Source organism: Podarcis erhardii, assembly GCF_964252035.2.
Source record: "Podarcis erhardii genome assembly, chromosome: 11".
NCBI classification, from domain to species: domain Eukaryota; kingdom Metazoa; phylum Chordata; class Lepidosauria; order Squamata; family Lacertidae; genus Podarcis; species Podarcis erhardii.
The window spans coordinates 30,542,147-30,559,672 of NC_138501.1; the positions used below are offsets into that span (position 1 = coordinate 30,542,147).

The 17,526-nt window shown below is 38.9% G+C and overlaps 1 protein-coding gene across 3 annotated transcripts in view; it reads left to right on the forward strand.

Moving 5' to 3' along the window:
- TNPO1 (transportin 1) overlaps nt 1-17,526 on the forward strand; it is a 32,096-nt gene that overhangs the window by 4,101 nt on the left and 10,469 nt on the right. For all 3 annotated transcript variants that reach the window (XR_014161314.1, XM_081880859.1, XM_081880858.1), the window contains exons 3-19: nt 48-123; nt 2,056-2,205; nt 4,662-4,768; nt 5,597-5,730; nt 6,629-6,710; nt 7,768-7,890; nt 9,849-9,967; nt 10,399-10,459; nt 10,989-11,157; nt 12,169-12,321; nt 12,700-12,925; nt 13,712-13,883; nt 14,796-14,882; nt 15,794-15,901; nt 16,436-16,594; nt 16,680-16,767; nt 17,308-17,406. Coding sequence is in view for 2 of the 3 variants with exons in the window: in XM_081880859.1 (XP_081736985.1) it covers nt 48-123; nt 2,056-2,205; nt 4,662-4,768; nt 5,597-5,730; nt 6,629-6,710; nt 7,768-7,890; nt 9,849-9,967; nt 10,399-10,459; nt 10,989-11,157; nt 12,169-12,321; nt 12,700-12,925; nt 13,712-13,883; nt 14,796-14,882; nt 15,794-15,901; nt 16,436-16,594; nt 16,680-16,767; nt 17,308-17,406 (2,113 nt within the window). In the remaining variant the exon portion in view is untranslated. The remainder of the gene's footprint in view (nt 1-47; nt 124-2,055; nt 2,206-4,661; nt 4,769-5,596; nt 5,731-6,628; nt 6,711-7,767; nt 7,891-9,848; nt 9,968-10,398; nt 10,460-10,988; nt 11,158-12,168; nt 12,322-12,699; nt 12,926-13,711; nt 13,884-14,795; nt 14,883-15,793; nt 15,902-16,435; nt 16,595-16,679; nt 16,768-17,307; nt 17,407-17,526) is intronic.

Below are 17,526 nucleotides of genomic sequence, written 5' to 3' on the forward strand. Positions count from 1 at the left end.
GCAAACAATGCACAAGAAATGGTCTTTAACAGAATGCTCTACTGTAGAAACTGGAACAGCTCAATCAGTATCCAGACTTCAACAACTACCTGATATTTGTTCTTACGAAGCTAAAATCTGAAGGTGAGTCACTAGCTCTATACCATTTTTAATAAGCACTCACAAAACTAGAAAAAATACGCAGGCACTTTTCATGTTTGGGGGCTTTTTACTTGCAATTTTGTAGATTACAATCATGCTGTGTTTGCTGTGTGTGATGAAAGGCACTGTAGGAATTCAGTGCATACATAAATATAGTCCGTAGACTTGATTATAATCAAATGTTCCTTATGCTGTGGTCCCAAGATCAGTTGTTTTGAAATAAATGGAATTTGCTTTCAAGCACATCTGTTTAAGTTAGGGTTGTGAGTAACAGGTATTGGTGGAGCTTTCCAAGATTCTTACTAAAAAACCCAGATGTTTTCATGTCAATGAAACTAGTCATGGTGTTAACATGGCTACAATATCTTACAGAAAAGCAAAAGTTGTTCAAGGGCAAGGGTCCCCTCCCCCCCCCCCAACATTTATAAAATGATGGTGATGTTAAATAGTACAGATATTTTAACTATTGAGGGGAGAAGCAGATAACCTTTGCTTAAGGGAGTGCACAAAATTATGCACTTTTGCTAGTCTTCATTTATTTTGAGCTACTGTTATCCCTGTGTGCAAGTCAGTTCTGCCAATTGTTTAGATATTTTATGCCCCCTTTAGTAATCTAGCTCCCTATACATTAACATTGGCTCTGTAACAATGCATCCATCTTTAAAAAATAAAACATTCTTTTCTAATCCTGCTTTTGATGCAAGGCTCCCTGTTAGAGCCTTCTAAAGGCCAGTGTTTGGATCTATAACCATGTATTTCCTGCTAAATTATTCAAGCTCCGGATTCTTACTTAATGTGGCATTTGGATAATAAAAAAAGCACTGGTTTTTGTGACGGTAGGATTTGGTCTTTATGCAGGAAGTGTACCTCTAGTTTGGGTTTTGTGCTTGGCTATTTTATTTCCTGTTACAGTGGAATCCTATTCATGGCCTGCTTAGAACTAAAGACACGTTAAGTTCTATTAAATTTATTCTCAGGTAAGTGTATGCAGGACTGCAGCCTTAGTCTGGGTGTTCAAATCATGGAATGTTTTCCAACAGAAGTCTATATTTTTAACACACTTGAAATTCTGTTTAACTAAATAAGCAACAGGGTTCATTCTTAGAATGTCGGTATCTAGCCTGGCTCACCAAATCATCCAGGAGGGGACAAAGAAGCAATTAAGACATCCTATGTCAAAACTTTCCAAAATGTGGGTAATACAGATTCTTCTTTGGCATTTGTTTGAGCATTTGACTAAAAGATAAAAATGAAAGCTTTTTAGTAAAAATATACTAATAGGGTCTAAATTGTATTATAGTTTCTATTCCTTGATTGTACCTTGATGTGAAACTTATTTTTAAGCAAATATTTTCTTTTCTTTTCAGATGGGTTTTAGTGTATAAAAAACCCTCATCTGCCTTGTACTTTTTTTTATTTATTGGAGGTGAAAATATGGCATTGCCATACAGTACTTAAGAAAGAGACTTATTCACATGACTAGACTTTTTAGGATTTCTTTTTCCTTAAATTTTGATGCAGGCCGTGGGAAGGTCCCCATGTATTCTGGGCAGATGGCTTCCCACTACAAAGCACAGGATAAATAAACTCTGGACAAAGTGAGGTGTTGTTCTCAAGATATTACTCTAGTACCATAGGCCTTATTCCTTAGTGACAGCCATGAAGTATAAAACAATTTAAATTTTATACTTGATATTGTGAGCCCTGCTACAAGATGGCTGGTGTGTCCTGTTTCTAGGTAAAGGAGTGCTTCACTTATACTGTACAATCAAGTTCTTGGGTTTTTTTAACAGCTAATTTTAATGTGTCCCTGATAAAGTTTTGCCATATGAAATATTAGTGTTTAAAGCTTCTGTAGAGTATGTATTATTTTACTAAAATATTTAAATTCCACTTTAAAACTCTTCATTTTAGATGAACCTACACGGTCGTTGAGTGGTCTCATCTTGAAGAATAATGTGAAAGCTCACTTTCACAATTTTCCTAATGGAGTAACTGATTTCATTAAAAGCGAGTGCTTAAACAATATCGGAGACTCCTCCCCGTTAATCAGAGCCACTGTAGGTGAGTTGCAGGTATTTAAAAGTATTTGTAGGCCAGTTCTTGGTGGCAACTGTTTGCATGCTATGCTAAATGACTTGAAAGCTTCTGGGAGAGCTGTTTTAGAGGGTTTCTTAAAATGTGTTTGTTTGTTTGTTTGTTTGTTTGTTTAATAATTGAGAGGTCCAAATATGCTAGTGTACCAATCCAATCTGATTGGATAGGATAGTGTACTGTACTTCAATATTTTAATTACGGTAATATTGGAATATTGTGGTCTATATTACCCGTAGTGAAACATTTTGACATAAATCAATTTAATATATCATTCGTTTCCAAGTCCTTTGTTCTTATCTTCACAGAAAACAACATTTTCTTTCTTTAGATGTTTTTGTTTTGACCATTTACTATGCTTCTGGTCAAGTTGTGTGTTAAAGTAATGTTTCATCTTTGTGACTAAAATTGAAGTGGGTTTTAAACTTCAGCTGACTGTGAACTGCCCTGAGATCTTCGGATGAAGGGCAGTATACAAGTTAAATAAATAAGACTTTACTATATATACGTTTTGGTTGTAGTGACAATCAGCAGTGTGTTATATGTTAGTTCAGGGTAGAAGAAAGTAGTTGCTGTCTACAAGTCTTTGCAATGAAAAGTCACACACAAAGTAAAGGTAGCTGTGTTGGCTCATAAAAAAAATATTAGGGCAATACCTTCTCTTGGGCTAACCAAAATAATCACAAAATGGTGGGCAAGGTTCTGAAGAACTCCTCATCAGATTAGCAGGTGGAAGGGGTCCACATCTGGTAAGACTCTTCAGACAGAATGTGGGAGGAGGTAGCAGAGATCCAAATGAAACTCTTAGGTGCTGTGCAGTTATCAGGTTGCACAAAGGCCTACTGGGAAGAGGAGAAACAGTGGCTGATTCCCCATTTCTGGAAACACACAAACTCACTGCTACCCAGAAGATAGTCATTGGAGTGTGGAGTATGGTGACATTGTTTTGACATGTGGAAAGGAGGATGGATTAAAGCTTTCTCCTTGCACTTCAAGGAAGCAATTACTTTAAAATCGATTACATTCTGTGAATATATGGTTGGCTAACTTCTGAAACATTTAAATGGCTTTTTGCTGGACGCAGCTAAATTCTCCACAGTTCAGTCTCCTCCACACCTCCAATCCATGTTGATAAATAACAATTTCCATGCTTTTGAAATGTAACATTTTAAGGAAAATGTGTAGAGTATGATTATCAAGGTGGGATTTTTACTTACAGAATGCAAATACAGGTCATATTTTCTTCTGTGAAGTAGGAGAGGAGCATGTTTCCTTTGGCACAGCCACATTTTGCAAGTGGAAGTGTTTTCTTAGCTGATTCTATAAACTACAATATTTAAAGAAGGGTTATATGAATCAGTGTTCCGCAAATGGTTTAAGAGAAGCTATTTATATTAGTAGGTCTATCCTCTTGACCATTACTTGTGATGTAGCCATTCAGTACATTGAATATCTTGGAGCTGGATCACAAGGATTTTAATCAGAAGTAAGTTCCCTGCTCCCTTGTAAATGTGCACAGGGTTTCAACATTAGGTTTGAGCCACAACATTGGAAGTTGTTGTTTTGAAGTCTTTACCGCTAGAAAAGTTTAGTGTAATCTGTTTTGCTTGTAGTGGTTATTTACTGATAGTTCTCTTATTTCCCTCTGCCACTCATTAGAGTGTGAATATTTTTATAGCTTTAGGGTATAGCTAAATGTCTTCAGTCTGAAATGATTGGCTTGTTTCTGTGCTTTGAAGGTATTTTGGAGATCTTTCAGAACTGACTGGTAATTGTTCCAAAGAGGAATGACTTAGCAACTCTGCCTAAGGGGGATAGTAGTTCCATAATCTGAACCTAATAAATAGTTTGTTATAAGGCAAATCCAGCGATCAGTTTGAGTGTGGTCAGTGTTAAGATTGGTGTTAGTTTTGTAGAGCAAAATTATTGATCTTTCTGCACTAGTATAACTTGGTATTCACATGTTTACTTTAGGTGAACAAGTGTGGTCCCCAAGTGTTCCCAATGCTGCCATAAATGGCTGCCTGCAGCTAGAGTTGTAGAAGCATTACTGCCCTGTAAATACGCAGATGAAAAGCTGCATATGTAGCTCTACCACTGCCTGCTAGATTCCCTCAACCCCTGTAGTAATGGCCAGCAGTGGCCATCTATCTGCCTAGTGTTAAGCAGTGTTGCTTGGAATGTTGATTTCATCACTTAATATTTCTGTAGCTTTAGAAAAACGATGGATTTGAGAGCAAAGGAATTTCTTTACTTATCAAATTAATTCTGTTCACAGACTGAAAGATCAAACCATCTTTCTGTTTAATATTCTAGAGAGGAAGACTGCTCCTGTTTCCGATATAATTCATTTGTTAACACTTGTATGCTTACATCAGAATACTAAATGGGTTGGTTAACTTTATTCTTTTTCCAACAAATCCAAGGTATCCTGATTACAACCATTGCCTCAAAAGGAGAATTGCAGAATTGGCCTGACCTCTTACCAAAGCTTTGTAGCCTACTGGATTCTGAAGACTACAATACCTGTGAGGTATGACTTATTTTCCATCTAGTACTACATTTGCATTTGGTAGAAGATAACCAAATTTTAAATTGCATTTAAACTGCATTGTAATCTAACCATAATTACTACTGAACAGTGTAGGAATCCATTTTTACCTTTAATCTTCCAAAAAGCGATTTAAATGATCCTCCTCACCCAAGCACATTAGTGTAGATCTGTTACCCGTAAGAAAATAGCATAATTCTCAGTGAAAGTTGATTGAAATATTGGGGCAATTGTTGTATAACAGACACTCAATAAGGTCCAGTTTTTTTGCTGCCTGATACTCAAGTGTGCAAATGTTCATTCACATGTCAATGTAATCCTACAAAAAAAAGAATTCCTGTTTAGTATTGGAGACATCCAAGAGAACATGCTAAGCAAGACTTGTTCATGCAGATTTTTGCATTTATTCAATCTTGCTCATTAACCTATGTTGTTCTAGGTCTAGGAGATCTGGGAAGACTTTAGGCAGGATGCTTGGGTGCCAAAACTTCCTCTGCTTTTTGATGCCCAGATGCTGGGTGCTTTCCAGTCCATCCACTTCGGAGGCTAACGTGGGGAAACCTTCCCACTTCATCCCTGGAGTCAGTCTATCTTTTGCTTCCATAGCAAATGGTTACAGGATCCCAGCCAGGTCTAACTGATTGGTTCCAGCAGGATTTTCTTTTGCTTGCATTTTTAATCTAGAAATTGCTACTAGGTGTTATTTTTTAAATAGGAGTCTACTGAGATAAGGGAGTGAGGATTTCTAAAATAATAAGGTGTCCATATAGAATTTTCAAACAATCACCAAAACGTGTGTTTATTTGGCAGGGTGCATTTGGAGCTCTTCAGAAGATTTGTGAAGATTCTGCTGAAATCTTAGATAGCGATGCATTAGATCGCCCTCTCAATATCATGATCCCTAAGTTTTTACAGTTCTTCAAGCATAGCAGTCCAAAGATAAGGTAAGAGATGACCATGCATGTTTGTATACACACACACACATTTTTCAAATACTTCAGTTAGCAAGATTTTATGGGAAGGTATTTTAAACATGGCTAACTTGAATGCCATTTCAGGCCAAAAACAAATTGTTTATCTAGTCTGACTGATACTCTTCCAGTTTCTGAGACTTTGAACAAATGCGTTGCATTTGCTGAAGTTCCTCAGCATCATTTCATGAAAGCATGGTTCACTTCACTGGAGCTTAGCACCATTGTAAACAGTGATTTACCTGGCCTCTAGGAAGGGAAACTATTGTAAACCAGAAGCGTCAGTTCTTTTTGCCCAAGGCAGTTGCTGTGACGCAAGTGATTACCAAGTACAAGTGGGAAACCAGTCAATAAACTTTTGTCATTAAGGCAACATAGGTGTATTTTTACTGGATACTAACAGAAACACCTCCAGTTGTCTCCTGGATGTAAACTCTCTCTCCCCCGCCCCACATCTTAGTGTTCCCAAACTACTCAATTAACCACACTTGAATCTTAATGTGTGTATGACATTTGGAAAGAGCCTTGACTTTGGAGCGGCAGTCCAAAAATAAATGTCTTGACTTGCATGCAGACCTCTCTGGATCCCAGCTGCAGTGTTCATGTTTTGTAACTTGTAAATCCTTGGTCTCACTTAAAATTTGGGCATGCTTTGGAGATTACACTTGGTTGTAACTGGTGTAGAATGTTTTTACTGTTCCTGAGTCTTTTCTGGTTGCTAATAGTTGCTTTGCACACATGCTATAGCCATTGTACTACTAAAATAGCTTTTTGTTTCTTTACACATCAGTTTCAAATCTGTTTTGAGTCTTAGAAGTGGTGAGTGTACTTTTTGATTTGATTTTTAAAAGAAAAAAAATTCATTTTGTAGGTCCCATGCAGTTGCATGTGTCAATCAGTTTATCATCAGTAGGACTCAGGCCCTTATGTTGCACATTGATGGATTTATTGAGGTAGGTGACACAAAGTTTCTTATCTTTTCTGAGTTTGATCCTTTAAAATTGTTGATAAAATTTTAATTAAACTATGGAAATTGAACACAAACATGCAGGTCTCCCACACCATGAAAGCAGGGTAAGAATGAAATGTGTGAAGTCGTAAAGTTGATTAGTGTGTGAAACCATTGCAGAGCCTAGAACTCTGAACAATAGCTGCTTTCAGGTTCTGTATTATATATACAGCAGGGGTTGGGGACCATTTTGGCCTGGCAGGCCACACTGTCAGGTAGCTGCGTGCAACCTGGTATGCTTCCCACATTCCCTTCCCTTGGGAACGGCCAGTGGGCTTACCTGGTGGTGAGGAGGAGGGCTGATGGCTACAATTTTGGGGTAGCTACGAACTGTAGATCCTTCCTTGTGAAGAGCTACAGTAGTAATTAAATGGAAACTTAAAAATGGTCCCTGCAGATATCAAAGCTGGTAGAATTCCCACTATAACAATTGTTTCATAATTGTTTCTAAAAGCCAAAAGGCTTTTAGAAGCAGAAATGTTATGGCTATGCAATGGATGCAATCCATTGGTGTCTGTGCATAAGTGGAATTGACTTCTGTGTGCACAACAGAACTTTCCTTCTGTCTCCTCTCCCTGCTTGCCCCCTCCCCTAAATCAGTGCTGGAGGGTTGAGGGGGGCATGGGAGGTGTTATGCAAGCAGAAGTGTGTTCATGCAACATTGGATTTCACCTAATAGCTTTCGGCTTGAGGAAACACAACAGACCCCCAGTCCCCAATATGAGCTAATCCAGTAAAAATGTCTATTTCAGTTGACAGATGCTTTTTCCTCAATGAAGTTAATCTTTTTATCTTTATAACACAGTAAAAAAAACTGCTGGAGCTCTGAAGTAAATCTGATAGTAAGGCAAAATAATAATTCTAAAAAATTAACATTTAGATCCACTTCTTTCCTTCCAAATAAGGGGATTACTAAAAATGAAACAACATATTTTAAACCTCATAGGTGCTGTAAACCATTTAGTTTGCTCCTATTCACAATACCTTTTCCCCTTCAACAGAATCTGTTTGCGTTGGCGGGCGATGAGGAGCCTGAAGTACGTAAAAATGTGTGTCGGGCTCTAGTGATGCTACTGGAAGTTCGAATGGACCGCTTACTTCCTCACATGATTAGTATTGTTGAGGTAACTTTTTTGAATTTTGATTAAACACAAATGAATACACAATAGCAGTTTTTTTGTGTGTAGAAGGAGAGGGAGAAGTAAATGGGTAAGATTCACATATGTTCAGACATACATGTGTGTGTCAAATGTAAAAGGAAAGCTATATACTTAAATTCGCTGAGTGATTTTTCTGCATATGTGGGGTTATTTTTTTATTTAATTTGTATACCACCCTACACCCAGAGGTCTCAGGGCAGTTCACGGAACAGAATCAAAATATAATACCACAAAATATATAATCAAAATAAAAACAACAACCCAATAACCCCCCCAACCCAACATTTTAAAAGGGCATAGGATGTCAATCAAATCAACCAAAGCTTAAAAGGGAACTTTTTTGCCTGGTGCCTAAAGGTGTATTATGAAGGCGCCAGGCGAACTTCCCTGGGGAGAGCATTCCACAGCCAGGGAGCCACTGCAGAGAAGGCCTGTTCTCGTGTTACCACCCTCCGGACCTCTTGAGGAGGCACATGAAGAAGGGCCTCAGAAGATGAGGAAAGAGGCGGTCCTTGATGTATTGCAGTCCTGAGCCATTTAAGGCTTTATAGGTCAAAACCAGCACTTTGAATTGGGCCTGGAAACTAATTGGTAGCCAGTGCAGTTGGACTAGGATCGGTGTAATATGCTCAAACCATCTTGCTCTGGTGAACAACATGGCTGCTAAATTGTGCACTAGCTGACGTTTCTGAACCATCTCACAGGCAGCCCTGTATATAGCGCATTGCAGTAATCTAGCCTTGAGGGTTTTTGTACTAGATTAAATATGTATTGGCTGCCATTGCAAGTCAAATACACTGCTGAGGATTGTTCTAAATGTTCCGTTTTATATTTGTGATCTGTTTCTCCATTTGCCATATTCTGTGTGAAGTGTGGATACCTAAACACATTTTGTGAATTTCCTGATTCAGAATGGCTCAACTGCGATCTGCAAGGTTTTACAAACTCCCTTGCCTGCCCCAGCATCATCTCTGACTGTTGGACATTGGACATCAGCTGGAGTTGATGAAAGCTGGAATCTAGCAACATTTAGCGGGCCATGAGTTAGCCACCCTTAATCTTCCATCCATATCCTTAGCAGGGCATTAGAGCAAGTGCTGGTTCTCACATGCAAATGTCTGCATATTTTCTAAGTGTGATCTTTGCAGTGTATAGGACATAGCTGTCAACTTTTCCCTTTTCTTGCGAGGAATCCTATTTGGAATAAGGGAATTTCCCTTAAAAAAAGGGAAAAGTTGACAGCTATGGTATAGGATCACATGGAGAAATCTCATTATGAACTGCTCTGTATATTGATACAGTTTGCAGTGATTAGCAAACATTCCTAAAATCATGGGAATACCTTTTTTGGACATTGGGAGTGGCATGGAGAAAATTATTTAGTTATTCATAAGATTTTAATGCCCCTTAAGGGTTTCCTTCTGTCTTTCTCATACATGTGACCAGTCCCAAGTAAAGAATGCACTTTCTCAGACTTGGAAATGTCAGCACTAGGTAGCTGCCAAGCAAAACAGTTTGTAAAACTGTGGTACTACATATTTTCAAATTAACACTAATCTACATCTACAGTGTTTACTGGTTTAAATGATAATGCAGGAAACATGCAAATCTAGGGGAAGCGGAATAATCTAGGAACACACTCTCTGTCATTCTTACACTCACACTACCAACTACCAATGGTTAGCTGTTTGTGAAATCTGAGCTTGAGCACAAAAATATTATCATAAAGGGTCAGTCAGTGCAATGGGAAAGAAATGAATTAACTGTGGTGTTCATGCTTAGCTGGTACTTTCAGTTAAAAAAACAACTTTTGTAAGCAACCCCATTGGTGGTGGATTGCTACATTAAACTCTTTTTAATTAGATCACAGTTACAAAGAAACTGACACCTGTGCCATTTTATTTCCTTGGCATTGTGTGTAGTATATGCTACAAAGGACTCAGGACCAAGATGAAAATGTGGCTTTGGAGGCTTGTGAGTTTTGGCTGACTTTGGCTGAACAACCAATTTGTAAAGATGTTCTGTGTCGGCATCTTACCAAGTAAGTTGATCCTACGCCCGCCCTCCTCCATAATTTTATAGATTCAGAATTTATTTGCATCATGCTTTCAATGTCTTTTTTAAAAAAATGGATTTGGGAACAGAGGCAAGAATCCACGTATAAAACGTATACATTCTTTTGCATTGATGGTAGCATAGTTGAGAGTGATCATTGGTATACCCTGGTGGTGTTTCAGTGTGTGCAAGGAAGATAACTGGCACACCTTTTTAATACTGGGGATGTATGCAAGGCTGCTGAAATCTTATGCTTTCAAGTGGGGTTGAAGGGGGGTGTCCCTGTAAGTGCTAGAGGCTCAGAAGCCACAGATGCCTCAATGAATGCTTCCTGGATACCTCCAGATTTTATTGGAGGCAAAGGAAATTGTACAGCTGCAAACCAGCTGATATTCAAGAAATGTCCTTTCTCTTTAGGTTGATACCTGTGTTAGTAAATGGCATGAAATACTCAGAGATAGATATAATTCTCCTGAAGGTAAGTGTGATTTCCCCCCTCATTTGTTGAAGATAACGCCACTGTCCCTTATATTAGATACTCTTACGTTTGCCTTTAACATGCGCAATATACGCAGCAACATACGCAACATTCAACAACTCTCAGTTATTTGTGGACTCTGACCGCTTTGTTGCAACATTGCTGGTTTTTGCAGCCTTCCCACTTGTTGATTCACGGGCTATGAAGGGAAGACTCAGTGCACTGAATTAAACAATGGGATTGGGTGCAGGGTGGCTATGAAGCTAAAATATAAGGCAAGCTGTATTTTCCAGAGTAAGATAAGTTTTTGGAAATACGCCAGTTTGCGCTTATATGTTGTAAACTCAGAAGTCCACCTTCATCTTGTGAATAGATTTAAATCACACTTTTACTTTACCCCAGTGCCCAGAGGTTTAGGGCATGTAACATAATGTTGAAGTCTCAGCTCTGCACTGATAATACAAAAACGAATACACTGACATTACTTCAGCATGTTTAGGCTCTTTGCCATTTTGGTTTCTGATTATAGGGAGATGTTGAAGAAGATGAAGCTATCCCAGATAGTGAGCAAGACATAAGGCCCCGCTTTCACCGTTCGCGGACGGTAGCACAGCAGCATGAGGAAGATGGCATTGAAGAGGAGGAGGAGGAAGAGGATGAGCTGGATGACGATGATACTATTTCTGACTGGAATTTAAGTAAGGCCATATAAAATACTGTGCAGTCAAAATATTTATGTGGTGAATTCATAGAACTGTAGATTTGAAATGGACTCTGCAAGTCATCAAGTCCAACTCCCTGCAGCGCAGGAGTCTTTTGCCCAATGTGAGACTCAAACCCACGAGCCTGTGATTAAGAGTCTACCAATTGTCCTTATTTTATTGTTCAGCAATTGTTCACCTATTCAGCAATTGTTCTGAAGTTATAATGCCAACTTTGTAAAAATTCCCTTAACTTGGTTTTTTAAAAGTCCTCTGGATTATGTTCTGTACAGTGTTCTGTACAGGTTACATACGCTTCAGGTTACATATGCTTCAGGTTACAGACTCCGCTAACCCAGAAATAGTTCTTCAGGTTAAGGACTTTGCTTCAGGATGAGAACAGAAATCGTGCTCTGGCGGCGCGGCGGCAGCAGGAGCCCCCATTAGCTGAAGTTGTGCTTCAGGTTAAGAACAGTTTCAGGTTGAGTACGGACCTCCGGAACGAATTAAGTACTTAACCAGAGGTACCACTGTACTTGTAATTTATCAGTCACTGAGCACAAGTAGAATATTTTCTTCTGGATTTTTGCAACTGTTGCAGCTTTTCGATAAAAGGGGTGAAAACCATTTATGAAGTACAAACCCTATTGAAATTAATGGGGGTTTGAGGGCCTTTTTAGGAAATCATGCTCACAGTTGAGCAAATAAAACTTTTCAAGCTTTTCAAAAAGTTCTGTTACCTAATACATGTCTTGAGTGTTACTCAGATGTGATTCAATAAAAGCATTCAAAACATGTTGCACATCTTGTGAATTGCCTTCATGAATGCTGTAATGAAAACTAATTGAGCAGTTAAACCTCCTGATAATATGCATGGAATGATTTTGTTTTGATTATTCTATAAAGCTTTTGTGGCCTACAGTTAATACGAACGTAGCATTGAGTTGAAATTTTATGACTAAAATGTGTCTCAGGTGTATTAAATGTGTGTTTGTGTATCTATTTTAGGGAAGTGTTCAGCTGCTGCTCTTGATGTCCTTGCCAATGTATTCCGCGATGAATTGCTGCCACACATTTTGCCCCTTCTAAAAGAACTGCTTTTTCATCCAGAGTGGGTTGTGAAAGAATCAGGCATCCTGGTACTAGGAGCAATTGCTGAAGGTTAGTCAGTACTTTCAAGGACAGGCTATATTCCGTGCCAGCCCCGTGCTTTTTCTCCTCCTCCGTGCCAGCCCCGTGCTTTTTCTCCTCCTCTTCCTCTCCCCCCTCAAGCAGGCTGTCTGCTTGTTGTGATCTCTGTCTCTTCCTGCCCCAAACGCCACCTGTTGTTAGTTGCCTCTGCCCTCTTGTTTTCTTTCCTTGTTGTTCTCTCCACCATCCCCAGTGGGCAACAGCCACCACTTGTGTTTGCTAAAATACGTTGCCTCCTGGAAGTTTGTTAATATTATGGATTGTTTTTTCATGCTGGCTTCACTCCTTTGTGTGTGTATGGAGGGCAGATTCTGCTAGGCATGTCTAATTTGTAACCTATTTTTACAGGTTGTATGCAGGGTATGATTCCATATCTTCCCGAGCTAATCCCTCACCTTATTCAGTGCCTCTCTGATAAAAAGGCTCTTGTGCGCTCCATTACTTGCTGGACTCTTAGCCGCTATGCACACTGGGTAGTCAGTCAACCCCCAGACACGTACTTGAAGCCATTAATGACTGAGTTGCTAAAGCGCATTCTGGATAGCAACAAGAGAGTACAAGAAGCTGCCTGCAGGTAGGTCAGAGTCATAAAAGTATTGCCAGTGGTCCTCAAAGAACAGGGTGGAGATGTGAAACCCTTTTTCATTGTGCTGTAATATTCTGTTTGATCTTGAACAGCTTTTCATTAGTCTAGACAAACATCTTATTTTTGAAGTTGTCTTAGGAGTTTCTCTTCTGTTCTAAATGCCCTTGTTCGTTGTAGCTGCTTTTATTTTTTTTATTTTTTTGTGGGAATGATAACATTTGTCACTGATTCTCACTTTGCACAGAACATGAATGCTGTGTATTGTCAAGTCAGCAAGTTCTGTTCTAGGTATTATTTTAATAATTTAATCCAGAAGCACATTCAAGTAACCCATCACACCCACTAGCACTTTTGGATTTCCGTACCTTTGGAGCCTAGCTTTTACTTGGAAACTTGGGGACTTTTGAAAACCCTTCAGGTTTATGGCTTTGTTTTATTTATTAAAATAATTTACTACCCTCTCTTCATTGTTCACACAATCCCAAAGCAAGAAACAATTTTGAAATGCAATAGAACAGTATTTCACTTAAATACAATTTAATGTGAAACCAGAGCAAAATCTTTACTTCAGTTTAAGGTAGGGTTTCTCCATCTTCAGAGGTGTTATGACCTGTGAAAATAAATGCAAAGCCAACTTCCAGTGCATCTTACCAGAATGGTTGTCCCCCCACCCCCACCCCCATGTGACCTTTTAAAAAAAGCTGTGAAAGTTTGTCTCAAAGAGAAGAGTGCATTCTCTAATTCTGCATACTAAATTTTTCTTTTGCTTCTTAGTGCCTTTGCTACTCTAGAAGAGGAGGCTTGTACAGAACTTGTTCCTTATCTCGCTTATATACTTGATACTCTGGTCTTCGCATTTAGTAAATACCAGCATAAGAATCTGCTCATTCTTTACGATGCCATAGGAACTTTAGCAGATTCTGTAGGCCATCATCTAAACAAACCAGTAAGTATTGTTATCCTTTCATTCAGATTAAACTGATAATTTTGTTCACCTCTTAATTAGTCCTACATTCTAGAGGCTTATTTCCTTACTTTGGTGTGTTGCTAGCGGGAATATTTCAACACACTCCATTGTCTTAAGTACCAAGCAATTTGCCCCATCATCCTTTAACAAAATTTCAACATATCTTTCACTGGCCTGAATATTGCTTCCTTTCTGTTTGTTATGAAATATTATTAAATCTGTGGTGCTATCTTCATCAAATTGGAGAACTGTGCTAAAACTAACAAAATGAATTTCTGTAGGAACAAATGTAAGGTTCTACACTTGGTGGGAAGAACCAGCTTCACTAATATAAGATGGGGGACACCTGGATTACCAGGTGAAAAGAATCTGGGGACCGTAGTAGATGACAAGCTAACATGAGTCAACAATGTCATGCAGCAGAGCAGCAAAAAAGGCTAATTCTATTATAGGCTGCACCAAGTTTAGTGTCCAGAACAAGGGAAGCAATAGTACCATTCTATTTTGCCTTGCTCAGACAATACCTGGAGTACTGTGTCCAGTTCTGGGCACAACAAATTATGGAAGATATTGACAAGCTGGAACTTGTGCACTTTCTCCTTGCAACATTCCTGTCATGTAGGTTAGACTGAGAGCTAGTGATTACCCAATTATCTTTCTTATGGAGTGAGATTTGAATCTGGGAGTCTCCAGACCATGTATGACACTCCTTTTTGGGAGTTTGTGGTTGTCAGTTGGTAAGGTAAACTTTTGGAGATTAGTCCTCCATAATTTTGATAATACTGGATTTTTTGAAAAATGGTGTCACATGTTTGAAGTGGAAACAACGTTGGATTTAATGGAATTTACAATAGCTTACTTAAATGTGTCATTTTATTTCATTGTCTTTAGGAATATATTCAGATGCTTATGCCTCCATTAATCCAGAAATGGAACATGTTGAAGGATGAAGATAAAGATCTTTTCCCTTTATTAGAGGTAATTGATTGATTATTTAATTTCTTTAATGCTTAATATATTAAAAATATCTCTAAGCAGCGTACAAAAAAGAAGCAACAGACAACTTAAATGAAATTTTACAAAAATACACAGTTACATATAAAAATGTTTCACACACACACACTCATTTTCCTTCTGACGCTCTCAGCCTCTGGGTTCCTGCCGAGGGTCCAAGCAAACTCTCAGCTCACCCGCAAAAGTCTCACAATGGAAAGAGTTCCTGGAAACAGCAGACATCACTCTAGTCTCTCCCTCTAGACTTGTTTTTTAGGGGCAGGCCCAAGGTGGGTGCTACTCCCTCAAGCTCCCCCCCACAGCTGTGTTCTATTCAGCTGCACTCTCCACACCCAGTTCCAGATAGAGCAGGTTTGTTGAGTTTTGCAGGGAGTCCAGAAGAGGGGGAAAGGGCTCCCCTCCACTCACTGCTCTTTCTTCACCCTCTGTCCTCTCCTCCTCCAGCTGCTCACTAATAGTTTTGCAGTTTTCCTTGATATACACACGCGAGGGAAGCTTCTCCTGGGAAATTAATTCTATGCCCATTTACAATTCTACACCCCTTTACTTAGGAATAAACCCCATTCCAACTTGGTGGGATCATTGACTATATGTGTATCAGAATGCATTGAGCTCATTAGGATATATTTTGAGGGAAGGACACATAGGGTTGAGCTGTAGGAATTAATGATGTTGGTAATTCCATGGGTCTTGGCATGGCCAAAGCTAGAACTCTGGCCACACTGTTATGAAGTTCCTTAATTCTGCAGTTCATGTACTTCAAAAAGTTGGCCTTTCTAAAAGAAATTGTTTGTAGCAAACATGCATGCCCGCAATTGAAAGCTCATATCAGTTGAATATCCCTGATACTCTCTACTTTTTCTTCCTCATTTCAGTGCCTATCTTCGGTTGCCACTGCCTTGCAATCTGGCTTCCTTCCATACTGTGAACCTGTGTACCAGCGCTGTGTAAATCTGGTACAGAAGACTCTTGCACAAGCCATGGTATTTTTCTGTTGTTGGGCTTTAGAGGATGGGGAGAATTTATCTTCTTTTATTTTATTTTTTTATTATCAAACCTTTATTAGGCATTATGCAAATAAAACCATAAAAGAGAAAATAACATATAAAAACCTTGAAATGTATATAAAAAGGCAGCAGATGGTTACATACATATATATATATATATACATATAAAATCAGTGGTTTTCCTTGTTAACCTGCTCCTTGGAGGACTGCTGCCAAAAACTCAGCTACCCCCGCCGTTACCCTTTGGTCAGCGTCGGATAGGTAAAGTCCCACACATTTACCTTGCTGGGGTTCCAGACCACCCGAAAGAGGGGACAGCACGCGTTGACGGAGCGTACTGTGCAATGGGCAGAATTTATCTTCAGTTGCATTTTAAGTGAAGCTTGTTTTCTGGAGAGATTTGTAATATTATTTCACCAACTGAAAATAATGTTAATAGCAAAAATGGTTCACTGTATGTCACGTAATTAAGCCTTTTAAGCAGTGTCCAACTGTGTGTTTTTATTATAGTTGCACAATGCTCAGCCAGACCAGTACGAAGCTCCAGATAAAGACTTCATGATTGTGGCTCTTGATTTACTTAGTGGTTTAGCTGAAGGACTCGGTGGCAACATTGAACAGCTAGTGGCTCGGAGCAATATCCTGACACTCATGTACCAGTGCATGCAGGTGAGGCAAATAATCCCCTTCTTCTGCCTCACTTTTGAAATGGAATGCTTAAAAAAACATACTTACTTCTGTTTCTCTCTTTTAGGATAAAATGCCCGAGGTACGACAGAGTTCTTTTGCCTTGCTGGGCGATCTGACAAAGGCATGTTTTCAACATGTGAAGCCATGCATCGGTATGTGACTTAGCAAGGCAAATTCTTCAAATATGGAGTCTTGTCCATGCATGGCATCATTGTGACTAGAAATGCTCTTTCTATGTGTAAAGGGAAATTTTGAAAGTTTTGTTTTTCCCCCTAACAGGTTTATGGTACAAAAGAGAATATATTATTGCCATCTAAGTTTGATGTAGAACTTTTCCTCCAGGACCTTGTTTCTGGCTAGGCAGTGCCTAGTAAACACATGCTTACTTTATAGCAGAAGATCCTGTTCAAAATGTTGGAAATGTCTAAAGCTGCTTTTTTTGTTTCATTGAACACTTGTGGTTATATCTGCATCCCACAAAAATTGGTAGCTGAAGTCCCTTGCTTGCAGTGGAATTGAATTTAACCTTATTGGGCTGTACCAGGAGTTTCTTATGCCTAGGAAGAGTTTCTGGCTAAGAAGAAGTGATTGTCCTTCACATGGGTTTTCTGCTGAAGTTACATGAAACTGAACATTTGTGTGAAGTTCTAGTTGTGGGAGAGTTTTAACAGTGTGGCTTGTGTTCTTTTCAGCTGACTTCATGCCAATTTTAGGAACCAACCTTAACCCAGAGTTCATTTCTGTCTGTAACAATGCCACGTGGGCAATTGGAGAAATTTCTATTCAGATGGGTAAGGTTTGCTTCTTTAAAGTTATAGTTTGGATTTTGCATGGTATAGATTAAATTTTTTACCAGTTGTAAATTCTGGTGTTCAATTGCACTTATGTACCTGTTATGAAAGCATATGTTC